General features: G+C 35.2%; 3 protein-coding genes across 3 annotated transcripts in view; 1 reads left to right on the top strand and 2 right to left on the bottom strand.

The window, feature by feature from the left end:
* Positions 1 to 15: 15 nt before the first annotated feature.
* Positions 16 to 5,011, bottom strand: LOC139869117 (uncharacterized). The gene is made up of 6 exons (XM_071857442.1): positions 4,775 to 5,011; positions 4,124 to 4,687; positions 3,610 to 3,822; positions 2,409 to 3,532; positions 1,480 to 2,289; positions 16 to 646 (listed from the first exon to the last, which is right to left on the bottom strand). Exons 1-6 carry the CDS (start codon positions 5,009 to 5,011, stop codon positions 16 to 18), a joined length of 3,579 nt encoding a protein of 1,192 aa, XP_071713543.1.
* Positions 5,012 to 5,936: 925 nt separating this feature from the next.
* Positions 5,937 to 7,241, bottom strand: LOC139866700 (septum site-determining protein minD homolog, chloroplastic). Its single transcript, XM_071854993.1, has one exon. It carries the CDS (start codon positions 7,167 to 7,169, stop codon positions 6,183 to 6,185), a length of 987 nt encoding a protein of 328 aa, XP_071711094.1. The 5' UTR covers positions 7,170 to 7,241; the 3' UTR covers positions 5,937 to 6,182.
* A 1,274-nt stretch (positions 7,242 to 8,515) lies between these two features.
* Positions 8,516 to 26,979, top strand: part of LOC139869116 (ferric reduction oxidase 2-like) — a 49,658-nt gene continuing 31,194 nt past the window's right edge. Inside the window, exons 1-3 of the mRNA XM_071857441.1 lie at positions 8,516 to 8,642; positions 8,730 to 8,835; positions 8,960 to 9,151. Of these exons, the coding sequence (XP_071713542.1) occupies positions 8,516 to 8,642; positions 8,730 to 8,835; positions 8,960 to 9,151 (425 nt within the window). The remainder of the gene's footprint in view (positions 8,643 to 8,729; positions 8,836 to 8,959; positions 9,152 to 26,979) is intronic.

Genomic DNA, 26,979 nt, shown 5'->3' with positions numbered 1-26,979 from the left:
AGCAACATTATCCCCTTATCCAACTTGGTTCCACATTTTGAGCCCAGCCACCTTGTCCGCGAAATAATCATCCAGAGTCACAGGCCCAATACGCGGCCCATTGAGCCCACAAGCATCTGCATCATCCCCTCCCTCTTCGGAAAGACTCGACCTCGAGTCAAATGCACCATCGTCCGGATCAAAATAAGGCGAGAGATCACTAACATTAAATGTGGCTGAGACGTTGTAATGTCCTGGAAGCTCGATCTTGTAGGCATTGTCATTGATTTTCTTTAACACTCTAAACGGTCCATCAGCCCGTGGGTTTAGCTTGCCGAACCGACCACCCGGGAAGCGTTCTTTACGCAAATGTATCCAAACTAGATCCCCTTCTTTGAACACAAGGCGTTTCTTGCGTACATCTACCTTGCGCTTGTAGACATTGTTTTGCTTCTCAATGCGTGAATGTACATGTTGATGTAAATCTTTGAAAAACTCAGCACGCTCAACACCATCAGGTGGTCCTGATCGCTGCATTGGTTGCGGTAGTAAATCAATTGGCGTGAGGGGGTTAGTACCGTAAACCACTTCAAATGGACTCTTTCCCCGTCGTTCGGTTGACTGATCGGTTGAATGCAAATTCGGCTTGAGGAAGAACCAAATCCCACTGTTTTGGGTGATCACCAACTAGACTGCGCAATAAGTTACCCAACCTCCGGTTGACCACTTCCGTTTGACCGTCCGTTTGAGGGTGGTGTCAACTACTAAACCGTAACTTGGATCCTACACGAGCCCACAAAGTGCGCCAAAAGTGGCTGACAAATTTGACATCCCGGTCAGAGAGTAATGCCTTTGGGATACCATGTAGTCGAACAATCTCAGCAAAATACAATCGAGCAACTTGACTTGCGTCGAACGTCTTATTACATGGAATAAAGTGCGCCATTTTGGAGAACCGATCGACAACTACCATGATAGAGTCTTTTTGGCGTTGCGTTTTAGGTAGTTCCCAACACGAAATCCAAGGACACTTCCTCCCAAGGTCCATTGCGAGTTGGCAGGGGGGTATATTAACCCGAGTTTGTGCCCTGTGTTTTTGCTAGATGGCATATGCGACGAAGAGTAACAATACGATTCACATCTTTCACCATTCGAGGCCAATAAAATTTATCATGTAATAAGCTCAGTGTCTTGTTGACACCAAAATGACCCCCCAATCCACCACCATGTAATTCCAGAATAATCGCGTCACGTAAAGAGCCGGTGGGGATATATATATATATATATATATATATATATATATATATATATATATATATATATATATATATATATATATATATATATATATATATATATATGTATGTATGTATGTATGTATATGTATATATGTATATATGTATACCTTTAAAGAGATATCCCTCGTGTATAAAAAAGGATTTAAACACACCTTTAGAACATTGATTCCAAATATCACTGAAATCTCGATCAATAGAATACCGGTCTTTCCACTCCTGGAAACCATGAACTTGCACTTTCAACAAACAAACAAGAGTGTGTCGACGACTAAGAGCATCAGCGACTTGATTATTAGCACCTGCCTTATGTTTGATAACAAAGGAGAAAGCCTGCAATGACTTGACCCAACGAGCATGGCGCGGGTTGAGTTTATGTTGGCCATGAATGTACTTTAGGGACTCATGGTCAGAATATAAAACAAACTCAGACGGGAGCAAGTAATGACGCCAAGTTTCAAGTGTGCGAACAATCGCGTAAAACTCGCGATCATATGTAGAGTACCGTCTTCGTGTGTCATTCAACTTTTCGCTGAAATAGGCGATAGGGCGGTTATTTTGGCTAAGAACTCCCCCTATGCCAATTCCGGACGCATCACACTCCACCTGAAAAACGTCATTAAAATTTGGTAACGCGAGAATAGGTGCTTGGGTTACCTTAACTTTGAGGTCGTTGAATGCGAGTTCGGCCATCTCAGTCCACACAAACTTCCCTTGTTTCATACACTCTGTTACTGGCGCAATAACGGAGCTGAAGTTCCGAATAAATCGTCGATAAAATGATGTCAAACCATGAAAACTACGGATCTCATTGATGGTTTTAGGTGTCGGCCAACTAGTGATGGTATGGATTTTTGTTTCATCCATGCGAATGCTTGTACCTGAGATAACATAGCCTAGAAAGATGACCTCTGGAGAAAAAAAGTGGCACTTCTGTACATTCGCGTAAAGTTTCTGTTCGCGCAAGATTGCAAAAACTTGGCGAAGGTGATCAAGATGCTGCTCTTTGGTCATACTGTACACCAAAATATCGTCAAAGTAAACAACAACAAAATGTCCAATGAAAGGCTTAAAAACCTGATTCATAAGTCGCATAAAGGTGCTTGGTGCGTTGGAGAGTCCGAACGGCATAACCATCCATTCGTAGAGTCCATCACGAGTTTTAAATGCGGTTTTCCATTCATCCCCGGGCCGCATTCGGTTTGATGATAACCACTCCTTAGATCAATCTTGGAGAATACATGGGCACCAAACAGTTGATCAATAAGGTCATCGAAGCGAGGAATCGGGAAACGATATTTGACCGTTATCTTATTAACGGCGCGACTGTCAATACACATACGAAAAGAAGCGTCATGCTTTGGTACGAGTAGTGCTGGAACGGCACATGGACTCATGATCTCACGTATTAGTCGCTTTTCGAGCAGTTCCCCTACTTGGCGTTGTAACTCAGCGAATTCCTTTGGGTTTAACCGATAAGCGGGTTTGTTTGGTATGACCGCTCCTGGTACAAAATCAACACAATGTTGAATATCCCTCATGGGTGGTAAACCTGCGGGGATGTTCTCAGGAAAGACATCACGGAATTCGGTTAGCAATGGGTGCACTTCAGTTGGACTTGAATGAGTAGGGGGGTTACTTTCTTCCACGACAACAGCGAACACCATCTGACTTGTTTTTGTTGCGAGTTCAAATTGTGACCGGTTAAGAAATAAAGCAGTGTCGCCTTCTGTTGGTCGACGTGTATCCAAGGGGGCTAGTGTAATGTTTATGCCATCTTTAAAGAAGCTGTACGTATTCTTAAAACCATCGTGTCGAGTCTTGCGGTCAAATTGCCATGGCCGCCCTAAAAGTAGGTGGCATGCATCCATGGGGATGACTTCACACCACACCTCATCATGATACTTCTGCCCTATCGAAAACTTAACCGAACAGCGTTTACTAACCTTGACGTGATTGCTTCGTTTTAGCCAAGTTAATTGGTATGGTTCGGGATGATCTTCTGCTTTTAAGTTCAGTTTATCAACCATATCTTTTGAGACCACATTATCACAACTGCCCCCATCTATTATCATGGAGCACACTTTCCCTTGTGCGGTGACTTTAGTGCGAAAAATGTTGTTGCGAAGCCAAGGGTAGTCGTCTTGCGGTGGTGCACTTGAACTAGCGAGTGCACGATGGATTACCAAGAGTTCTCCTTGATCAGCGTATACTAACTCTTGTGGTTCAATATTGTGTGTGTCTTTTAGGTAGTCGTTCTCCGAGTCATATTTTGGTTCATTTTCAACGTCCCAAATCGTGATGGAGCGTTTATTTGGACACTCACGTAATGGACCTTCCCTTGACACTTATAACACGTCGGGGGTTTGTTTGTTGGCGGAATAAGCCAAGGGTAGTCGTCTTGCGGTGGTGCACTTGAACTAGCGAGTGCACGATGGATTACCAAGAGTTCTCCTTGATCAGCGTATACTAACTCTTGTGGTTCAATATTGTGTGTGTCTTTTAGGTAGTCGTTCTCCGAGTCATATTTTGGTTCATTTTCAACGTCCTAAATCGTGATGGAGCGTTTATTTGGACACTCACGTAATGGACCTTCCCTTGACACTTATAACACGTCGGGGGTTGGTTTGTTGGCGGAATAAGCCAAGGGTAGTCGTCTTGCGGTGGTGCACTTGAACTAGCGAGTGCACGATGGATTACCAAGAGTTCTCCTTGATCAGCGTATACTAACTCTTGTGGTTCAATATTGTGTGTGTCTTTTAGGTAGTCGTTCTCCGAGTCATATTTTGGTTCATTTTCAACGTCCCAAATCGTGATGGAGCGTTTATTTGGACACTCACGTAATGGACCTTCCCTTGACACTTATAACACGTCGGGGGTTTGTTTGTTGGCGGAATATGTGGTGTGGGAGTACGAATATCACTTGGGTTTTTGTCAGTGGTGGGAACAGGAGGTTTGGGGGTGATGGTGTTACGGCTAAATGGGGTGCGAGGTTTACCCCTTTGAAGTTGTTTTTCGACTTTTAGGGCAAGTCGACAAACATCGGTGCAGGTCCAGTAAGGTTGTAGTGTTACCACATCCGCTATTTCAGGTTTTAGATTGCTCAAAAATCGTGCTATAGTCTGCTCCTCGGGTTCATCCACATCACAACGCATTCGCTGTTTGTCGAATTCGTGAATGAATTCTTCTACGCTCATGGATTGTTGACGAAGATGATGATAAGTGACAAAAGCATCTTGTCTATGGTTTTCAGGTAAAAACTTGTCCCGCATCAATTTCTTCATTTTGTCCCAAGTTTCGACTTTGGATTTTCGAGCAGCAAGTCTTTGTTTCTTTACATGGTCCCACCAAAGTGAAGCATGCTTTCGGAGTTTAAGAGCAACTAGTTTTACTTTTAACTTTTCGGGGATATCCTTGATGTCAAACACACGTTCCACTGTGCTTAACCAGTCAAGAAAGTCGTCTGGGTGTGCGGTACCATTGAACTCTGGAATCTAGACCTTCATCCCAATACTACGTAAGGGATCTTCTGGATACGCTCGACCATAGCCATGACGAGGATACCCGAACGGGTTATAATCATCACGATCAAGAGTCTGTTCAGAATCTGTGTATGCGTGGTCATCGTTGAGTTCGAGTTCTCTGGTGCACCTTTGAAGGCGTTCGATTTCTTCATCACATGGATCAGCATAGCTGGATTCCCCACGATGTATGTGTCTGTGATTGTGTTCAGCCATTCCTGGATACTGATACCAAATGATGGAATAAAGATCGTGACTGAACAATAAGGGATGAAAATACACACAAAACCTTCTCGGTTTCGAATCTGGAAACAAACCTTCACGGCTTGGATTTTATTACTAAATAAACTTCATAAAAAACTGATCCCATAAAATGATCCAGGGTACGAGCTAAATGGCAACAACTAAATGGATAAACTCAAACTAAAAATAAAATATAAAACGTGGAGTTTGTTCAACTCTCTTATTCAAATCTGCAGCAACATTATCCCCTTATCCAACTTGGTTCCACATTTTGAGCCCAGCCACCTTGCCCACGAAATAATCATCCAGAGTCACAGGCCCAATACGCGGCCCATTGAGCCCACACGCATCTGCATCACCTACATCGGCAAATTTTCACTAACATTTTCAAAAGTGAGCCGACCTCCGCTTGGCGTTGTCCCTATAGGTTGAACTGCTAATACCTCCTACTAGAGTTTCACTAACATTTTCAAAAGGGGGTCGAATAAATAATTAACGGCCTTTATAAATGCACATAATGCAAGGTATAACAAGAACCAAAGAACGCGATATTCAGTGGTAGAAAGGATTCACTGCATTTATGTCCATTATTTAAACTTCTACACACGATGTCAACGGATATACGAGGTATATGATTCAATGGTCTTATAATGTTCACACTGTATATACAGTACAAAAGATCGATATAGGCAAAGTTGCATCAAGGGATATGTACAAAAGATTTCAGTAATATAGATGCCTGAATGCGTTTTAACAGAACATATTGCATCCGTATCAGATCCTAAATATCATAAGACGCTTTTGATTATCAAAACTATAATACAAAACCATTCCATAAGCCATTTGAATACAGTAAGAACAAGCAACTGAAAGCTACTTCCCTTCAAACAACAAATGGTGGACTAACAAAATTCATTGCTAAACCAAGCAAATACAATTGATCAAAAAAAAGTACCAAGATTTCTAATTTTCTCCCTACAAAAGTGAATCAAACTATCAATCAATCAATCATTAAACGGTACAATTTAAAGACATACAAACCTTAATCACTTAACTGTACACAACATTTTACTCCAATGACAAACAGCAGCTTCTACATCACAAAACGTTTTCATTTCACCACGAATTGATCCCAATTCAATCTCTACCCTCCGAAAAACGAGAAAAATCCCTTCTTTTTCGGCTCTTCCTCAACCATAACTGCTTTCATACTATCTTGCTCAACCAATCTCCAAGCAGCTTGTTCAAAAGCCAACCCCGCTAAAGTCGGAGGCTTATTCAAAACAAGCGGAAACCCTCGATTCGTACTTCGAATCACCTCAGAATCCTCAGGTATCACACCTAACAATGCCAATCCCAACATTTCTTGAACATCAAGAACCGACATCATATCCTCTCCCCTAATTAAATCAGTTCTAACCCTATTCACAATCATTTTTATATCCCTAATTCCATCACACTCCAATAACCCTGTAACCCTATCTGCATCGCGTAACGCTGTGATATCAGGTGTCGTCACTAACACCGCCTCGTTGGCAGGCGTAATCGCTGTTATAAAACCAGCATCTATTCCTGCAGGACAATCAATTAGTATAAAATCAGGACATCCTTCTGGTCTATCTTTCAATGCATCAACTAACCAAACTAGGGCTTTTCCACCAAACCCTAGGGGCAATTTAGACCTAGGTTTTGAAATACATAATAATTCGAAATTCGACCAACGTTTATCACGAACTAGGGCTTGATCTAACCGACAATCGCCGTTGAGTACTTCAACGACGGTGTAATTGACGCGATTTTCGAGACCTAAAAGGAGATCGAGGTTACGGAGACCGACGTCGGCGTCAATTGCAACAACGGAGAAACCTAATCGAGCTAAGGAAAGGCCGATGTTGGCGGTGGTGGTAGTTTTACCGACGCCTCCTTTGCCGGAGGTGATGACGACGACGCGGGGAGTGTCGCCGGAGAGTTGGGGTTTGCGATTGTATTGAAGGACGGAGTGAATTGGTGGTAGTGATTTGCGGTAGGGTTTTGGGGACGGTGATTTACGGTTTAGTGATTTGTTTGAAAGAGGGGTGTTGAATGAATGTATAAATGAAGGGGGTTGCGTTAGTAACCGGAGAGATGTCATTGCTCCGGCGGTGGAGGATGGATAATTATCAGCTCACCGATGGATGGCGACCGTAGCAGTCTTATTCATAAATTTAGGGTCTCACTCATTTTGCGAATAATAAAAATAAAACTAAAAATAATAAATAAAATATACGTAAATTTTACCTAGTACATACAAAATCTAATTCTAATTTCTAATCTAATATTAATAAAATTAGATTAGATTATTATATAAGTTTAAGGTTTTATTAATGACATTTACTTTTACATGTTTCCTCAAGACAGTATATTATAAAGAAAATTATTAGCATTTTGACAAGAATAATGATATATATCTTACATTTTTCTGCATAGAAGTTAAACATCCATTCTAGTCCAACAAAATATCATAAACACGCTTTGATAATTGCGTAACTCATATTTAAGTGAATAAGATAAGTAACATTGGATTAGCTAGTTTGGATCTCGGATTCTTAGTCTTGTTTTGTTTAATGTCATGTGTGTAATGTTGCTTACTCCGCAACTATATCTTATTTGGACATCAAACTTACGTGTATCATTATCGGGTTTCTTGTAATAGGCTAGCCCGCCTTATTGAGCTCTCGTGTTAATAAAATTTGCTTTTTGAAAAAAAGATAAGTAACATCAAACTTACTAGAAATTATCAATTAAAACATGAATTCATTTAATAATCTCTTTGCATTTTCATTGTACATGGTATTTCAAAATTTGTACACACAATAATTAATTAATATAGCGGGTCCCAATTTATTTGAGAAAAACTGTTGGAAGTATTTAGTCCTGATAAGAAGTGCTGATGTGATGCTGATGTGGCAGCTAGTTCCGGAAAGAAAGTACGTCTTGATTGAGAGTACTCTTAACATTAACATTAACATTAACATGTAAACAAAACTAAAACTTGTACTCCGTACAGAATATGAAAGCAGCATTCACAAGGTGATGTGGATTTTACTTGTAATAAACTAATATTTTGATATCACAAATTATAATTCCATATTTCACGACAAAGAAAGGACAGCATTTGAGTAGGGCATAAGTTCATAAATAAAAATTAAAACTTAAATCTCATATAAACAAAAACAAAATAAGGGAAATCTTCATTGAGTTAAGTATCAGATACAATAAAATTATAAACAAATAAAGATCACAATATTGAACTGTATGTGACTTGTCATATTGCTTATAATGTGAAACTTTGCTCCTAATTTGTACTATAAACACCTTTAATCAATGACTACTAATCTATCAAATATCGTACACAACTCTATATAACAAATGTAAGCAAGAGTTCTGCCTTGAGACTAAACAAGTATGAAGAAGATGATTCAAGTAGCAATAAGGCTAATGGCATTGGGTATTTTCTTGGGTTACCTGCTGATATGGGTGATGATGCCTACAAACACATTTTGGTTACATTGGTTGCCTCGTATTCGTTGTGCCACCGATTCAACATTTTTCAGTCAACAACAGGGTCTGTGCCCATTATTCTCGATCCACTTATACGTTTACCTGCTACTTAATCGTTTCAAACATTGCTAAAATATCTTTGTATCTGCAGGGGCTAATATTATGATGTACACAACGCCCGTCTTCCTTATTGCAATTATGGCATGTATATATCTTCATCTCCAAACCAAGAAGTCGGACCAGGCAAAGAGTATCAGGTAAATAAACAATAACATTAACATCTTACTTTAAATATTCACTGAAAAAATCTGGTACCAGTTGTAATGCGCGTTAGATGTTTGTTGCTGCATGCTTTATACTAAGCCTTTTTTTGGATTTTAGCTCCATGAACTCTCTAATGGCCTTACTGGGACGACCCGCAATTACAAGAGGTCCTCTTGGTATTATTACTTGGACAGAGTTATTGTTCATTTTCATGTTTGCCCGGCTTTTGGTCTGGTCCACCTCAGCTTACATACACGCTATGTTTGCAAATATTACTGCCCAATCAGCTTCCAGGATAAGAGAAAAAGTGTAAGACAATCTTTCTTAGAAAAGTTAAATAGGCAGTTGTAAGACCCTAATCTTCATTGTACAGCAGAGTAAATAGAGTACATAAAGTGTGAGAATGATTGTGCAGTTAAACAGAAGTCAAAGAGTGATCTGAGCTTAGTGCGCGCCGCGCACATCAAAGGGAGCGCGCTGCGCACCCTTTACTGTAGCCGGGTTCAGCCCTTTTTAATCAGATATTTTGATGGGCATTTTGGTAATTGCACTTGTGGACGAATTAAAGGCAGTTTGGTCAGTTTGTGGAGTATAATTCACTCCATTTTCAACAACCTTATCTTCTTCACTTTAATTTAGAGAGAGATTGTGATTTCTTGAGTGAGAGAGCTTAAATCCAAGAGGAAGGAGCTTGTTTCGGGATAAAGTTCAAGCATTAAAGTTGTTCATCTCATCTCTAGCTTCGTTTTGGTTGTAGTGGTATGCTCTAACTTTAATTCCCTTACTTTGATTTTGTGTAAGGGTTAGGGTTTGAGTAAATGATGAACATAAAACCCATATTTAGTGATTTTGAGTGTTCTTGGGTAAAATGGAGTCATGAAGGTTAAATGGTAACTAACCTAGGGTTTCAAAGTATTAAATGATGTTTATGAACCCTAATTGGTTAGTAAATTGCTAACACACTTAGTTAATTGGTAAATGGGTGTTAGTTGGGATAATGGATGACCCAAAATGGATGTATCGACTTTAAATTAGTCAAAGGTTTGATTATTGACCTAGTTGGGAATTATGGGTATGAAATACCCTAATTATGTCTTAGTAAGTGTGGTTGGACCTTAATCACTAGCTTCTAAGTGATTAATGATGGTCTTGACCCTTAAGGGGCGGTTTTGGTGAAAATGGGGCATTTAATACATTTAAGTCATTAAATGCACATGAGTGAATTGTTGGCATTTAATCCAACTAGTTTGTGTGTTAATTAAGTACTTATTGCATTAGGTACTTTGCTTTGAAGCTTACGGAAGTATTTAACCGTCACCAAATCGTTAAGGTGAGTGGAATAAGTATACATGTACGTATATGATGTGTTTACTTGTAGAAATGGATATGTGTTGTCCGAGTTAGTGATATATGCGTTGTACACTAACGATTTTATGAATAGATATATGTTGTCCAAATTAGTGGTATATGTGTTGTACACTAACGATTTATGCTTGGATATGCGTTGTCCAATTTAGTGTTATATGTGTTGTACACTAACGATTTTATAAACGGATATGTGTTGTCCAAGGGTTAGTGATATATGTGTTGTACACTAACGGTTGTTACGAACACCGATGGGAAATTTGAGTACCATTCCTTTTACGATTGGTTAACCATGGTTGTATGAATTGTGTATTAGCATATTTAATTATGAACTATATGCTATTGGTATTGCTAGCTCATTGTGAATTGCGGTTAATGGTATATGCATAATTTTTGCATGGTTGTTGAATTGCTAGCTTGTGTACGGTATTGAGTAAGTGATGTAAGTAAGTAGATTATATATGTATATGTATAATTATTGCATTCACTAAGCGTTAGCTTACCCTCTCGTTGTTTACCTTTTTATAGGTACAGGTGTGGACAAGGGTAAGGGCATTGTTTTGGAGTAGAGATCCCGCTTGTTGTTAGGGGACGCTTTTTGGAAGTATTATCTTTTGGATTTTGATCGAGACTTGGGTAGTTTAACCCCAAACACCATGCTCATTTTCACACCCCCAAATAGGGCCTGGGGTAATTGTGACTAATTATATCAAATCACAGTTGTATAAACGAGAACGACTCTACATGAGACGTTTTGTTGAGTTTTGCAGCGGAAGATAAATATGTCTTTAATTGATATGATATGTAATGAAGAATCCAAGCATAGCAAGCAATCATCATCAAAGCAGTAGATATACAGCGGAAGCAATATTTAAGTACCTGAGAATAAACATGCTTAAAAAATCAACACGAGGTTGAGTGAGTTCATAGGTTTGTCATAAATAATGATTTCAGTAATAGTGTTAGACCACAAGATTTGTTTTCATAAGTAGATCACTCAGATCCAGTCAAGTTGATCTCCCACAGGATCAAAAAGTTATGCCAGTGCGTGATATTTAGACTAAACGTTGTTTGCCCCGTGACAAGTTGTTCTGTCCTTGTCGTTTAATTTCATTATCAAGTAATACAAAGACTTAGTCAAATGTATCGGGGACGTTACTCCCGATAGGCCTATCCCCAATAATTAAGAATGCCGCAGCAATTAAAAATATCACTGTAGGGACTTAGTCGGACATAGCCGGGTATAGCATAGTTTAACAGTTGGTACTGATATTTAGACTAGACTTTCAAGTTTACCCCGTACAAGTTATCGTTTATACTTATCGGTTGGGGACTTGCTGGTCATAGCCCAACATATCACAGTTTAATAGTTGGTACTGATATTTAGACTAGACTTTCAAGTTTGCCCCGTACAAGTTATCGTTTATACTTGTCGGTTGGGGACTTGCTGGTCATAGCCCGACATATCACAATTTAATAGTTGATACGTGTAAAACAGTTATAAAAGTTGCGCATGTATTCTCAGCCCAAAAATATATAAAATGGGAGCAGATGAACTCACATTAAATAGCAGTTGAAGTATTTCACGCAAGAAGGAAAGTAAAGCAAGTAGGTGATCTGGATATCAACCTTGAGGTATAACGTTTGATTAGTTAATGTCTAACTTGACATAAAGTATGTTTATTAATATAGCAACTATATTGACCGTGACGGTTTTCGAGAAAAGTTCCTATTTCTCAAAAGTTTCTATTTTTGAAAACCTACTATTTATGAAAAACTTCCACTTATAGTAAGCTTCTAGTTTAAGAATGTTCGGGTTATAATTCTTAACAAAGATGTTGTACAATCTCGCCCAAACTTCGTCGCTAACATGCAAGTCACTCGAATGATCTATTGTTACCGAGCGGCCCAAGATCTCTTGACCAGAATCTAAGTCTTGGCATTCGAGATCCACAAGCGTCCCATAATGGTAACAAGGATCACCCTAGGCCACAAGTAGCGGTGATGTTTGTAGTCTTTGTACGCTATCTTTAATTATAACCTTCACGTTAGGTGCGTATATACATATATATTCATTAATTCGATTTTAGTTATAACTCCAATATATTAATTCATAAAAATACTTTTATAATTTTTAGTAACATATATTACTAATTATAACATGTTATTTATTATTATTTTAATTGCATATAATTTATAACATTATTTACATGTTTCGGTAAAAATAATAATAAATCGAAGTAAATAGTAAAAAGTAAAAAGTAAAAAGTAAAAAGTAAGAAAAGAATACTTACTAGTAGTAATTCTTCAAAGAGAGAATGAGAGAAATTTTGATGTGAGTTTGAATGAGAAATGAGGGGTATTTATACTTGAAAAAATTAGGTAAAAAGAATAAAATAATTAAAAGAAAAAGAAATATTTTAATTTTTAATGGGATTTTAAAATTCAAAAGTATTAAATGTTAGGTCATGGGATAATGCACAAAATAAAATAATAAAAGTAGTTTTCCATTATAATTTTTAATTAAAAAGTAATTTATTTAATTATTTATTTATTTTATTAAAAAAATCATTTATTTTAAGGATTTTTTTTATATATATTTTTTTAAAATAAACAAATTGATTTACTACTTTTCCAAGAATATTTGTCAATATTTTTTTTATTCATAATAACAATACTGATAATAAAGATATTAATTATTGATATCTTGTTTAAAAAGGATATTAATAATAATAATATTAATATATCAAATTAATGCGTAATTATTTACAAATAATTGTTCGTGAATCGTCGGAATTATTCGAGGTTAAATGAAATCATATAAAGATTTTTGTTTAAATTTTGCCGGAAATTTACGGGTTGTCACAGTATCCCCCTGTTAATAGAAATTTCGTCCCGAAATTTTAGTTGTTGCCATCAGTCAGCGTTGTTTGTAAACAGGTGAGGATATTTTCGTTTTATTTGGTTTTCACGTTCCCAGGTATACTCGGGGCCTTGCGTGAATTCCAACAGATAGATTATTGTTTTGTTTCAAGAGTTTAAATCATACGAATCCATAAATTTTACGAAGTGCATTTTATTATTAATGCGGAGGTTATCTAAAGGATTTAACAACAGTGTCATTGATTAGGTTTCCTCAGAAGGAGATGATGACGTCATTCAAGCATTTCAATACACATGAAATGTGTTATGAATAATAGTAAGCTTATTTAAACCTTGAGCGTTTATGCCATAATATTAGGGTAGACAAAATAGAAAGGAGTTCATGAAAATCAAGGTCACGATATTTGATAGAGATAGTCATTGTTTACAACAGGAACATCTTAATGATGAATATGAGTTGGGAAATAGAGTTTTACCAATATTAGGTAATATGGAATGATATGATTCGATTACAAGAAGAGTATAAAAGAAGCTAACGTAAAAGATTGAAATGAGGAAATTAAATGTTCGCCTTAACTTTTTATATAGTTAAAGTTGATTTCCGAAATTTAAGGGATTTAAAGAAATCTTCATAATCTTTAGAAGATTTGATTCTCCGGTAATTAAGGAAATTAGGATTTTCTTAAATTAAATGCGGTGAATTGCCTCGATTGTTGTGTTTGGAATTTCGCTATAAATTAGCTTCTTTCGTTTCATTATCTTCACCACTTCTATACTTTCTTCCTCAATTCATACTTCCAAAAGATTTGTTAATATGCTCAATCCAGTTCTTGTTCTTGACCTTATATTGGTTATCGCCACAATCTTCCTTCTTTTCCAACTCCTACCAGAGGAGTCTGTTTACTTCTATTATGCTCTAGGATTTATTGTGTTTTTAGTGCTCCCGTGTCTTTATATTGCTATACGCATTGATATACACGGTTTGTAATTTCAGTGTTGTTATCGGGCTTTATATTTTCCCTTATATGTCGGAGCTCTTTGCCTTTTTATTCTCCTCTCGACTCTAAGTAAAGCGAGTAATGGTCCAGAATTTGTAGGTATGAAGTTTCGAATGATCATAATATACAAAGCAGAAGGAAAGGTAATAGCACGATTTGATTTGTCAAATTACCAGAATATCCGGAAAGATAGAACTATCAAGAAAAATATTTTCTTGATATGTTTTAGAGTTTAAATGTAAGAGTCGTGTAACATGGCAAATGATGATTATAAAGTCTATGAATCATCATCTTCCATTAAAAATTTAGCATGACTTACTGTAATATAATCACGTTGGCCTGACGTCATTATATTATACTAACTCATGCTTCAATTCCCAACACTTCTTCAAAACATTTATAATTTAAACTTGAATATAGAAACTAAAACAGTTTCTTTATGATGTGATAAAGTTATCGCAAAGAGATAATTAATTGCGGACAAGAATCATTATAAAGATATCTTCAGAAATATAGAGGATATTTATAATTAAATATACGGTGATATCTTAGAATTTCTAAGATCGAAGGATGATAAAGAAGATTTGTCCGTAAAGGTTTAGAGTCAGGGGCAAGGTATTCGTTGATGACTTCAGCAGATACTGAATCGTTTGGATTCTTTGAAGGCATGTTTAATCTTTGTGATTTGTCCACAGCCTCCTTCATACTTTGCTCAATCCGTTTTCCAGTCCCAAATCTAAGCTTATACCATTCTTTATCATCAAAGTTTTGGCCCTTAAGACCTTCTACAATGTTTCCTCTGCATTTAATGCAGCCATATTTGAATCTTCGGTTATCAATGGTTTCAAGAAATTTTATTTTTAGATGATTACACGCTGATTGTAATCGTCAACGGATCTAATGGTTAACGAATAGGCGTTATTGATTTTAAAAGAATTGAATGATAATTTCAGTGGTTTGATATGATAATTCATCATAGAATATGAATGAATACAATTCATGAGAATCAGAATTGAAAAATGTACAATGTAATATATTAATGTGAGATATAAATATTTCTAGGGTATTACCTACCCGTTAAAATATTTTCACAATTAACAGTTTGTACAAAAGAGTTTTAATTACAGTCTTTATGAAAATATACATACATATATATTTTCCTTCAGATGTAATCATGGATTTAATATAATATTAAACTCATTTGATTTACGGTTGAAACGAGAATGAATAATCTCCAAAACCTTTAGAGATTTCATAATTGTCACGAAATATTTCGCTAATGAAGTTATGAATCAATACATTCATCGTTACATTTGATTTATAATGAAATGGAGTTTTTTGTGTTGAAGCAGTGATTAACAATTGTTAAGTCATTAATGAAGGGTGTACATCATAGCATATTAGTGATATGAATTAACCAAGTAATACATACTAGTTGAGATTCACACATAATTGCTTAGTACGACAAGATTTATTATTGTTCCAAATCACATATATATAAGGTATACATATATAATTCTTCACAAAGAATGAGTCAATACATCTTAGCTCATTATTACTAATATTCCTTGGTATCTATGGGCGTATGATGTTGATGTTTGAGGTACTGAGTGTGATGTTGAGGCGTGGGATGCGGATGTTGTTGTTGATGAAGCTGATGCTGTTGGTTGTGATGCTGATGGTACTGGTTATGCTGCTGGTGCAGCTGATGCTTGTAGATATCGCACTGTATTCTCCAGTGCCACCACTCGAGCGCGAAGCTCATTGACTTCTTCTACCATTCCGGGATGATTGGCGGTTAGAACAAGGGGTGAATAAGATCTAAAATCTTCGATATTATATATTCGTGATGGGATACCCTGGAAAGAAGAGAGAAAATGGTGTTCCGAACTGGTTCGCCGGTAAGGGCTTCAGGTTCTTCGCCAAGAGGTGAATTTGGTTGGTGGAAGGGATCACCTTCCTCTTGCCTCCATTGATTGAGTCGGCTACGAACCCATCCCCAATTCATCCAGAATAGATAATGGCTGATTGGTTCGTTTGTTCCGGTTACGCTACCGTTGGAGCTCGAGGAGTTCGAGAAATTCATATTATGTGTTTGGAATAGGGTTTGATATGAAATGGGTATTGAATACTGAATGATATATTCGTCTCCTTGAATACGTATTTGTAGCAAAAAGATTTCCTTAATTTACGGAGGAAATTTAGGAAAAGTGGTAGACAAGGTCTATTGGGATAGATATGATAAGATATGATTTGTCTATACTCCAATAATGGCAGTATGACGTGTCGAGATTATAAAATTATAAGTATGTAATCTAATAATCTTTGATTAAAGACTTTCAATTCGTATACTGTGATAACCCAATGACATTTTCTGGTTCGCAAACCGATGCATAAAGGTATAAGGCATATAGGTACGTGATATAACAGGGAGTTATATACGTTTGATTATGAATAGTAACAATTATAGGAGTTTCAAAAATCATGGATAATATTTCATGTAATACATATGTAATACACAAAACCATGATAGATGACATAGGAATGTCAAGAATTTCAGAAATCATGATGTCACATTTAAATGCGGTGGCGTAATTGGATAATACTTAGGAAAGTAATCAGAGTTCTTAGGTTGGCTCGGCATTCTAAGATAAGTAAAGTTTCTAAAGTATAGTGTAGCATTTAACAGTTAAAGGCAACAAGTAAAGGCACTGCGGTCAAGGAAAGTTGTAGTCCTACATTGCTAAGGTACCTAATTGTATAAGGCACACATAAAATGCAATCCTGGTTCTCTACAACAACCTGCTCTGATACCAATCTGTAACAACAGATTGGGGATTTATTCCCAAACAGTACCGTGTCTAGTGACCACTGAGCGTACCTCAGACTCTGATTTTACAGCCCGCGTCACCGCTGTTATTTGGCCAACCATAAAAGGATCGCAAGGAGTAAGAGCCAATGCTTCGTCACAGGTAACACTGTGAGAACCCCCTCTACGACTAACTCACCCAAAGTCGTTGTCGTTAACCGAACCCGAATGTTGGGAACGTTAACCGGTCGTTGCTTTGGACGCAGTTAAACCAGCTCTGATACCAATCTTTCACACCCCCAAATTGAAATGTCCCGTTCTTATTGATTAAAAACGTTCCATATTAATTGATTTCGTTGCGAGGTTTTGACCTCTATATGAGACGTTTTTCAAAGACTGCATTCATTTTAAAACAAACCATAACCTTTATTTCATCAATAAAGGTTTAAAAAGCTTTACGTAGATTATCAAATAATGATAATCTAAAATATCCTGTTTACACACGACCATTACATAATGGTTTACAATACAAATATGTTACAACAAAATAAGTTTCTTGAATGCAGTTTTTATACAATATCATACAAGCATGGACTCCAAATCTCGTCCTTATTTAAGTATGCGACAGCGGAAGCTCTTAATAATCACCTGAGAATAAACATGCTTAAAACGTCAACAAAAATGTTGGTGAGTTATAGGTTTAACCTATATATATCAAATTATAATAATAGACCACAAGATTTCATATTTCAATACACATCCCATACATAGAGATAAAAATCATTCATATGGTGAACACCTGGTAATCGACATTAACAAGATGCATATATAAGAATATCCCCATCATTCCGGGACACCCTTCGGATATGATATAAATTTCGAAGTACTAAAGCATCCGGTACTTTGGATGGGGCTTGTTGGGCCCGATAGATCTATCTTTAGGATTCGCGTCAATTAAGGTGTCTGTTCCCTAATTCTTAGATTACCAGACTTAATAAAAAGGGGCATATTCGATTTCGATAATTCAACCATAGAATGTAGTTTCACGTACTTGTGTCTATTTTGTAAATCATTTATAAAACTTGCATGTATTCTCATCCCAAAAATATTAGATTTTAAAAGTGGGACTATAACTCACTTTCACAGATTTTTACTTCGTCGGGAAGTAAGACTTGGCCACTGGTTGATTCACGAACCTATAACAATATATACATATATATCAAAGTATGTTCAAAATATATTTACAACACTTTTAATATATTTTGATGTTTTAAGTTTATTAAGTCAGCTGTCCTCGTTAGTAACCTACAACTAGTTGTCCACAGTTAGATGTACAGAAATAAATCGATAAATATTATCTTGAATCAATCCACGACCCAGTGTATACGTATCTCAGTATTGATCACAACTCAAACTATATATATTTTGGAATCAACCTCAACCCTGTATAGCTAACTCCAACATTCACATATAGAGTGTCTATGGTTGTTCCGAAATATATATAGATGTGTCGACATGATAGGTCGAAACATTGTATACTTGTCTATGGTATCTCAAGATTACATAATATACAATACAAGTTGATTAAGTTATGGTTGGAATAGATTTGTTACCAATTTTCACGTAGCTAAAATGAGAAAAATTATCCAATCTTGTTTTACCCATAACTTCTTCATTTTAAATCCGTTTTGAGTGAATCAAATTGCTATGGTTTCATATTGAACCCTATTTTATGAATCTAAACAGAAAAAGTATAGGTTTATAGTCGGAAAAATAAGTTACAAGTCATTTTTGTAAAGGTAGTCATTTCAGTCGAAAGAACGACGTCTAGATGACCATTTTAGAAAACATACTTCCACTTTGAGTTTAACCATAATTTTTGGATATAGTTTCATGTTCATAATAAAAATCATTTTCTCAGAATAACAACTTTTAAATCAAAGTTTATCATAGTTTTTAATTAACTAACCCAAAACAGCCCGCGGTGTTACTACGACGGCGTAAATCCGGTTTTACGGTGTTTTTCGTGTTTCCAGGTTTTAAATCATTAAGTTAGCATATCATATAGATATAGAACATGTGTTTAGTTGATTTTAAAATTCAAGTTAGAAGGATTAACTTTTGTTTGCGAACAAGTTTAGAATTAAGTAAACTATGTTCTAGTGATTACAAGTTTAAACCTTCGAATAAGATAGCTTTATATGTATGAATCGAATGATGTTATGAACATCATTACTACCTTAAGTTCCTTGGATAAACCTACTGGAAAATAGAAAAATGGATCTAGCTTCAACGGATCCTTGGATGGCTCGAAGTTCTTGAAGCAGAATCATGACACGAAAACAAGTTCAAGTAAGATCATCACTTGAAATAAGATTGTTATAGTTATAGAAATTGAACCAAAGTTTGAATATAATTATTACCTTGTATTAGAATGATAACCTACTGTAAGAAACAAAGATTTCTTGAGGTTGGATGATCACCTTACAAGATTGGAAGTGAGCTAGCAAACTTGAAAGTATTCTTGATTTTATGTAACTAGAACTTGTAGAATTTATGAAGAACACTTAGAACTTGAAGATAGAACTTGAGAGAGATCAATTAGATGAAGAAAATTGAAGAATGAAAGTGTTTGTAGGTATTTTTGGTCGTTGGTGTATGGATTAGATATAAAGGATATGTTATTTTGTTTTCATGTAAATAAGTCATGAATGATTACTCATATTTTTGTAATTTTATGAGATATTTCATGCTAGTTGCCAAATGATGGTTCCCACATGTGTTAGGTGACTCACATGGGCTGCTAAGAGCTGATCATTGTGTGACAACCCGAAAATTTCCAACCAAATTTAAACTTTAATCTTTATATGTTTCCGACACGATAAGCAATATTTGTTAAGTTAAATTTCAAGAATTTTAAACTATGTTCATACATTCATTCAACCTCGACCAAGTTCCAACGATTCACGAACCATTAAACGAATATGATTATATATGTATATGTGTATATATATTATAACTTGAAACGTAAACAAAATATTAGATTAAATACTTTATATGATTGTATCTGTTTCAAAATGTTTATCAATGGAATTAGAAGATAAGATCAAATGATTGAATTATCAGATATATTGAATTATGATTACAAGTCTCTGTTGAAAGGCCCACGCTGATTTGAGAAATCTTTTCATTTTAACAATATTCGGAAAATGGTAAAGTGATTTATAAATATGAACAAATTGTCAATCATTGAGAACTAGACAAAGGATAGTGGAAGATTGAATCTCATAAAGACTCGATTGATCTATTTAGTTTCAAACGTACAAAAACGTTTTCAGTTTAAAAAGAACTTTATTATTAAAAGGTATATAACTTTTATAAATATCTAGAACCACTTTTGACAACTCATTACTTAACTAGTATGATAAAGATAATGATATTTATATTTTATTTTATTAAATATATATAACGATTTAAATTAATATTATATATATTTATACGCGTATTATACGTACATAGTTTTATACTTTTACTATACTTAAACTTTACCTTTACTTTATTTTTACTTTACTTTAACTTTAATAATTCATACTTTAATAATTCACTTTAATAATTCATACTTTAATAATTCACTTTAATAATTCATACTTTAATAATTCACTTTAATAATTCATACTTTAATAATTCACTTTAATAATTCATACTTTAATAATTCACTTTAATAATTCAAAAATCTATTATAAATAGAATTCAATAGGTTTCATTATTTCATAGAAACTTGAAAATAGTTTTCTCTAAACTCTCTCAATCGATTTACATATATATATTTACTCCGTATTATCTCAAGATATTATTAGTATACATAAAATATTACGACAGAGTACTGTCCGAGTGATTTCGAAGTTGTTTTTTCGAGTGGGATAGGATTAAGGAAATTATGGGTTATAGCTACGGAGGTGATTGAGTATGGTTCATGGGTATGCTCGTGAGGTCAATATAGTGTTTATCATCTCCGTTGCATTTACGTACCTTTCCTGCAATATTGAATCTCAATATTGATATGTGAGTACTCATAATTTAATTTTTACATACTAATAGTGTATCCCTAACTAGTGCTCGAGTATATAGGATTATACATGCTTGTACTTTTGATATTGCCATTAGATAGGTTATGTTGATTCCTGAATTAGTTACATATACGATTGAGATAAGGTATAAGATATGCATGTCATTGGAAAGCTAGCGAAAAATAGTTGAATTTTGGTTTAAGAATCACTTGAATCCAAGTAACGGTTAGAAAGTTATGAAATAAACAAATTGCATAATTAATTTCGTAATTAAAATTGCTGATGATAATTAGTGAACTAATTTTCTGGGTTATAAAAAGTGGTTATTTGGATTCTACTCGTCGAGTAGATGAATTTTCATATAAAGCACGTCTCGTTTCGTTGAACGGTTGTCAAGTTATGGACAAAAGAAGTTTTGCAAATTTTGATGAAATGTCGAAACGGGAACTGAAATTCTCGCTGATCTGCGTTGTTTCATATATAAAAAAAATACCACTGAATTCTTTGCTGTAAGGTCTAACAAACGACTCTAGCCGTTTGTCAATTCGAGTCTCGACGATTTTTCTAAAAATCATCAAAGTTGACGGTTTGGTCACATTTTAAAATTCTAAAAAGAGCTGAAACTTTTTTATTTAAAAATGTCAGTTTTGTATCAGTTGTCATGGTCAGCCTGATATGTGTTTACTCTTGCTAAAAATCATGTTATATCTTTGTGGTAATGAGAATTTGCAGGCTTTGACCGTTTGTCAATACGAGTTTTGAGGAATTTTCTAAAAATCTCCAAAGTAGGCTACTCGGTCACTTTTGTAAATTTATTAAAGCTGAAAAATTAACTTTGAAACGCCGAAAACGCGTTGGCAACTACGAGTTGTCTAGGTTTAGTTTACTTCTGTAATATTTATGCTTAATCTTTTTGGTAATGTGTAACTTTTATCTTTGGCCGTTTATCAATCGGAGTTCCGATAATTTTTCTAAAAATAGCTGAAGTGGCCCGTTTAGTCATGTTTGACCGAAAACCATTTTTGTATAAGTTATTATATATTTGTATGCGACCACATTTTTACTTTGACCTTTGACTTTTGACTTTAACCTTTGACTTTTGACTTTGAACTTTGACTTTTCCTGTTAACTTTTCAGTTAACTTTTTGTGTTGATTTTCTCTATAAAAAAAAAAAAAACCTAAAATACTATTTTATGATTATGAAACCATTTGTGTTACGTTGTTTCACACGTCACCTTTTACTAGAATCTTAATTGAGCATGAGTAATATAACATGTTACTATACTGTAGAGTCAGACTCGAGCTATAGGATAGGATTACACTATGACCTGACCTAAATTGCTATACAAATATTGACCAACATATAAATATATATAATTAATATAGGTTCGTGAATCCGAGGCCAACCTTGCACTTGTTCAATGACGTTATATGTATTTTTACTACAAAATACAGTATGGTGAGTTTCATTTGCCTTTTTATCCTTTATATTTTTGGGACTGAGAATGCATGCGCTTTTATAAATGTTTGACGAAATAGACACAAGTAATTGAAACTACATTCTATGGTTGAATTATCGAAATCGAATATGCCCCTTTTTATTAAAGTCTGGTAATCTAAGAATTAGGGAACAGACACCCTAATTGACGCGAATCCTAAAGATAGATCTATTGGGCCTAACAAACCCCATCCAAAGTACCGGATGCTTTAGTACTTCGAAATTTATATCATGTCCGAAGGAGGATCCCGGAATGATAGGGGATATTCTTATATGCATATTGTTAATGTCGGTTACCAGGTGTTCACCATATGAATGATTATTTTTGTCTCTATGCATGGGACGTATATTTATGAGAACTGTAAATGAAATTCTTGTGGTCTATTAAAATGATGGAAATAAATGATTTTGATAAACTAATGAACTCACCAACCTTTTGGTTGACACTTTAAAGCATGTTTATTCTCAGGTGTTAAAGAAATCTTCCGCTGTGCATTTGCTCATTTTAAAGATATTACTTGGAGTCTTTCATAGCATATTTCGAAGAACGTTGCATTCGAGTCATTGAGTTCATCAAAGATTATTAATAAATCAATTTATAGTTAGATAGTGGATATTATGAAATGGTATGCATGCCTGTCAATTTTCGATGTAAAGAAAGATTGTCTTTTAAAAACGAATGCAATGTTTGTAAAATGTATCATATAGAGGTCAAATACCTCGCAATGTAATCAACTATTGTGAATCGTTTATAATGTATATGAACGGGTCCTTTCAGTTGGTATCAGAGCGGTGGTCTTAGCGAACCAGGTCTGCATTAGTGTGTCTAACAGATAAGTCGATAGGATGCATTAGTGAGTCTGGACTTCGACCGTGTCTGCATGTCAATAGTTTTGCTTATCATTTTGTGTCAAAAATTAACTACTTATCATCCTCAGGAAATTACCTGCTTATCATTTTTAGTCTAAGACACGTCTTGCTGCATTGATTGCATGAATAGTGTATAGACAAAAATTCATATCTTAGCGTATCTGCTAAATCATATCTTATCGTATCTGTTACTGTAAACGTTGCCTGATATATCCCGTAAATTCCTCCGTAATTTACGAAATCTTTTGTTCTATATATATGGATATTCTATGTAATTAGAATACCATCCGATAACCGAAAATCATTTCATATAGAAAAAAAATCCTTATTCAATCGTACAAAATGGAATTCATCATTAATTCAAGTTCCTCGGATTTCGAAATGGAATCCCACTCTAGCTCCGAAAGCAGTGTGACCGGAATAGATCAACCAATCAGTCATCACCTATTCTGGATGAATTGGGGATGGTTCGTAGCCTCCTCAATCATTGGAGACAAGAAGAAGGTGATCCCTTCCATCCACCACATTGCCCTCTTGACGAAGAACCTGAAGCACTTACCGGCGAACCTGTCCGAAACACCATTTTCTCGCTCATTTCCAGAGTATCTCGTCACGATTATATATTACATCAAATTTTAGATTTTATTTATCCGCTCGTCCGAACCGACAATCACCCCGATGTAATAGAAGAAGTCAACGAGCTTCGCGCTCGGGTAGTGGCTTTGGAGAATATGGTGCAGAGATTACAAACACCAGCAGCAGCATCAGCAGCATAACCAGTAACACCATCATCAACGCCAATAGTACCATTACCACCCCAACCACAACCACGTCGTAAACCTCAACTTTACCCTCTGTCCCACGAGCACCAATGTCATATGCCCTGTAGATACCAAGGAATACCAACAACAATAACCGACGAAGTATTAATTCATAACTTCATTGGAGAAACATTCCGCGCAGATTATGTAATCTCTAAAGTCTTAGAGATTATCTAATCTAGCCCTAACCATAAATCAGTTAAGCGAACCAAAATGATAGAAGGAAGAGTAGAAACCCTGACAAAAATGGTGTGTGATTAACAAGCTAAACTTGTTTTACCAACAGCATCAACAGTACCGTCAGCGTCACCAGCATCATCAGTACAGTCAACATCAGAATCAACAACACCTATAACATCACAAACTCCGTCAGCTCAAGAATCACTATGGACATCATTACGAATCAATAACCCGTATATTGTATCAACGAGTTATGAAGAATTAACTCATTCCCTTTGAAGAAATTATATGTATATTTTATATATTTTGAAATAAAAATAAATCTTTCCGTGCGAAGCTATTGTATGTGAATCTTAACTACTCGGTTAATTCATATTACAAATATGCAATAATGTACGTCCTTCGGCCGCAACTTAACCAGCGTTAACTACAATCTCTGTCGCAATTCAACAAATTCCAATTCATAATAAATCAAGTATATATTTGATTTTACACTTTCATCATCGATGTACCCGAAACTTTTCAGATAACATCATTCGTACTTTGCGAAATTCACAAGAATTCCACGAACCGAACATCATACATCAACAAATAACGAAGTATTGATTCATAATTTCAATGTCATTAAAGAAATACTGCGTAAAAGTTATGTACTTTTTAAAGCCTTTAGGGATTATTCAATTCTAGTTTCAACCGTAAAGCAAATGAGTTTAATTTAACATTAACTCATTAAATCTATGTTACATCTGAAGAAAATATACATATATATATTTTCATAAAGACTGTAATAAAATTCTTTTGTACAAAATATTAATTGTGAATTTTTTTTTAACGGGTAGGTAATACCCGAGAGATATATAAATTCACAATTAATATATTACATTCTTCGAATCTGATTCAGCAAATCATCCATTATACTCTCTACTTTCACAACAATATACATTCTTTTATAGAAATCAAAACAACCATACTCATTCAAAATTTAATTACATATTCTGATTTTGAAATCTCAAAATTCAACTTGAGATATGACCAAAATCATCACTCTTAGATCCTTACATCTTTCACAAGCTATATTTTGACTTCAAAACTGTGTTAGAACATCAAATGTATGTTAACGATTACAATCTGTGTTCAAACCCTTCAAAAATTTCTGAAGACACTTCGAATCATGAGCAATCGAGATGATGATCCAACCACATGTTACCCACAGTTATGTACCTGAAAAACTCTTGAAACCAAAGTAAAAGTTTAAACAACATATCCGCGTCAGATTCTTTAGCATTTATTAGCAAAAATAACTTTGCGACTCCTATTCAAAGTAGCCAGTTTTGTCACAGCTCAAGCAAGTCAACTTCGACTTTTCAGTCAGACTAACCTTATTATAACCTTGAGATATACACCATCGTTACCAGGGAACCTTTTACATTCCACCACATTATTAACAGATGTATCAACAACTTCATTACCCTTTGACTTTAGCCTCTCCAAAAAGTCATTATAATTATTCATTGAAACCCCATCATTTACTCATTCGCATCTTGTAATGAGAATTTCCATACGAATCATTGGGAATTAGCAATCAGTATTTTGAAATCTTGCAGCATGTCTACGCCAACAGTTATATGTGTATATATAACGTCTATCTTCTGGACTTAATTTGAATGTGAAGATTCTGAAAAACACTTCGAACTACGAATTGGTTCTTCGAAAAAGGAAAAATACTGATGAAGCAGCAAAAAAACTATAAACGACCTTAACAGTAAAAGTTTGATGATAATGAATAGGTGTGCTGGCAAAGCGCAGAAAAAGAGAAGTCTTGGAACTGGAAAATGGATTGAGCAAAGTAGGAAGGAGGCTGTGGACAAATTACAAAGACTGAACCTGACTTCAAAGGATCCAAATAATTCAGTATCTGCTGAAGTCATTAACGAATACCTTGCTCCTGACTCTAAACCCCTGCGGACAATATTCTTCATCATCCTCTGATATTAGAAATTCTAAAATATCATCATATCTTTCATTATAAATATCCTCCATATTTCTGAAGATATTTTCTTAATTTTTCGTATTTGAAATCATTTACCTCTTCGCGCTATCTGTATTACATCATAAAAGAAACTATTTTAGTTTCTAAATTCTGAAACATTCAAGTTTAAAATAGGAATATTTTGAAGTAGTGTTGGGAACTGAAGCATGAATTAGTATAATATAATGACACTTGATCGATGTGATTATATTACAGTAAGTCATGCTGAGTTTCTAAATGGAACATGATGATTCACAGATCATAACATCATCATGTGCCATGTTATACGACACTTGTATTCTATTTAACCTCTAAAATATCAAGAAAATATTTCTTGATGATTCGGCCTTTTCCAAGGTATTTTTGTAATTTGACAAGTCAAGATCGTGCCATCACAATTTCCTTCCTAGAACATTAACAATGTTCATTTCGAAATTCGTATCTGTGAATTCTGGACCATTACAAGCGGTGCTTAATCGCAAGAAGAAGAAACGAAAGGACAAAACTCGGAAATAAAATTTGGGGTATAAATTGCAGCAAATAAAAGAGAGCATTAACTGTGAATGATAATGATTATAGAAGACAGAAGCAGAGACTTTGAAATATAAGGGAACAT

This window comes from Rutidosis leptorrhynchoides, chromosome 9 (genome assembly GCF_046630445.1).
Source record: "Rutidosis leptorrhynchoides isolate AG116_Rl617_1_P2 chromosome 9, CSIRO_AGI_Rlap_v1, whole genome shotgun sequence".
In the NCBI taxonomy this organism is placed as follows: Eukaryota; Viridiplantae; Streptophyta; class Magnoliopsida; order Asterales; family Asteraceae; genus Rutidosis; species Rutidosis leptorrhynchoides.
This window is presented reverse-complemented; position numbering and strand designations above follow the sequence as displayed.

Coding starts and splice junctions, on each gene's coding strand:
- LOC139869117 (XM_071857442.1), bottom strand. CDS start 5,011: ATGGCTGAACACAATCACAGACACATACATCGTGGGGAATCCAGCTAT. Junction 3,533..3,609: donor GTTATAAGTGTCAAGGGAAG/GTCCATTACGTG, acceptor TATGACTCGGAG/AACGACTACCTAAAAGACAC. Junction 2,290..2,408: donor ATGGACTCTACGAATGGATG/GTTATGCCGTTC, acceptor TTTGGTGTACAG/TATGACCAAAGAGCAGCATC.
- LOC139866700 (XM_071854993.1), bottom strand. CDS start 7,169: ATGACATCTCTCCGGTTACTAACGCAACCCCCTTCATTTATACATTCA.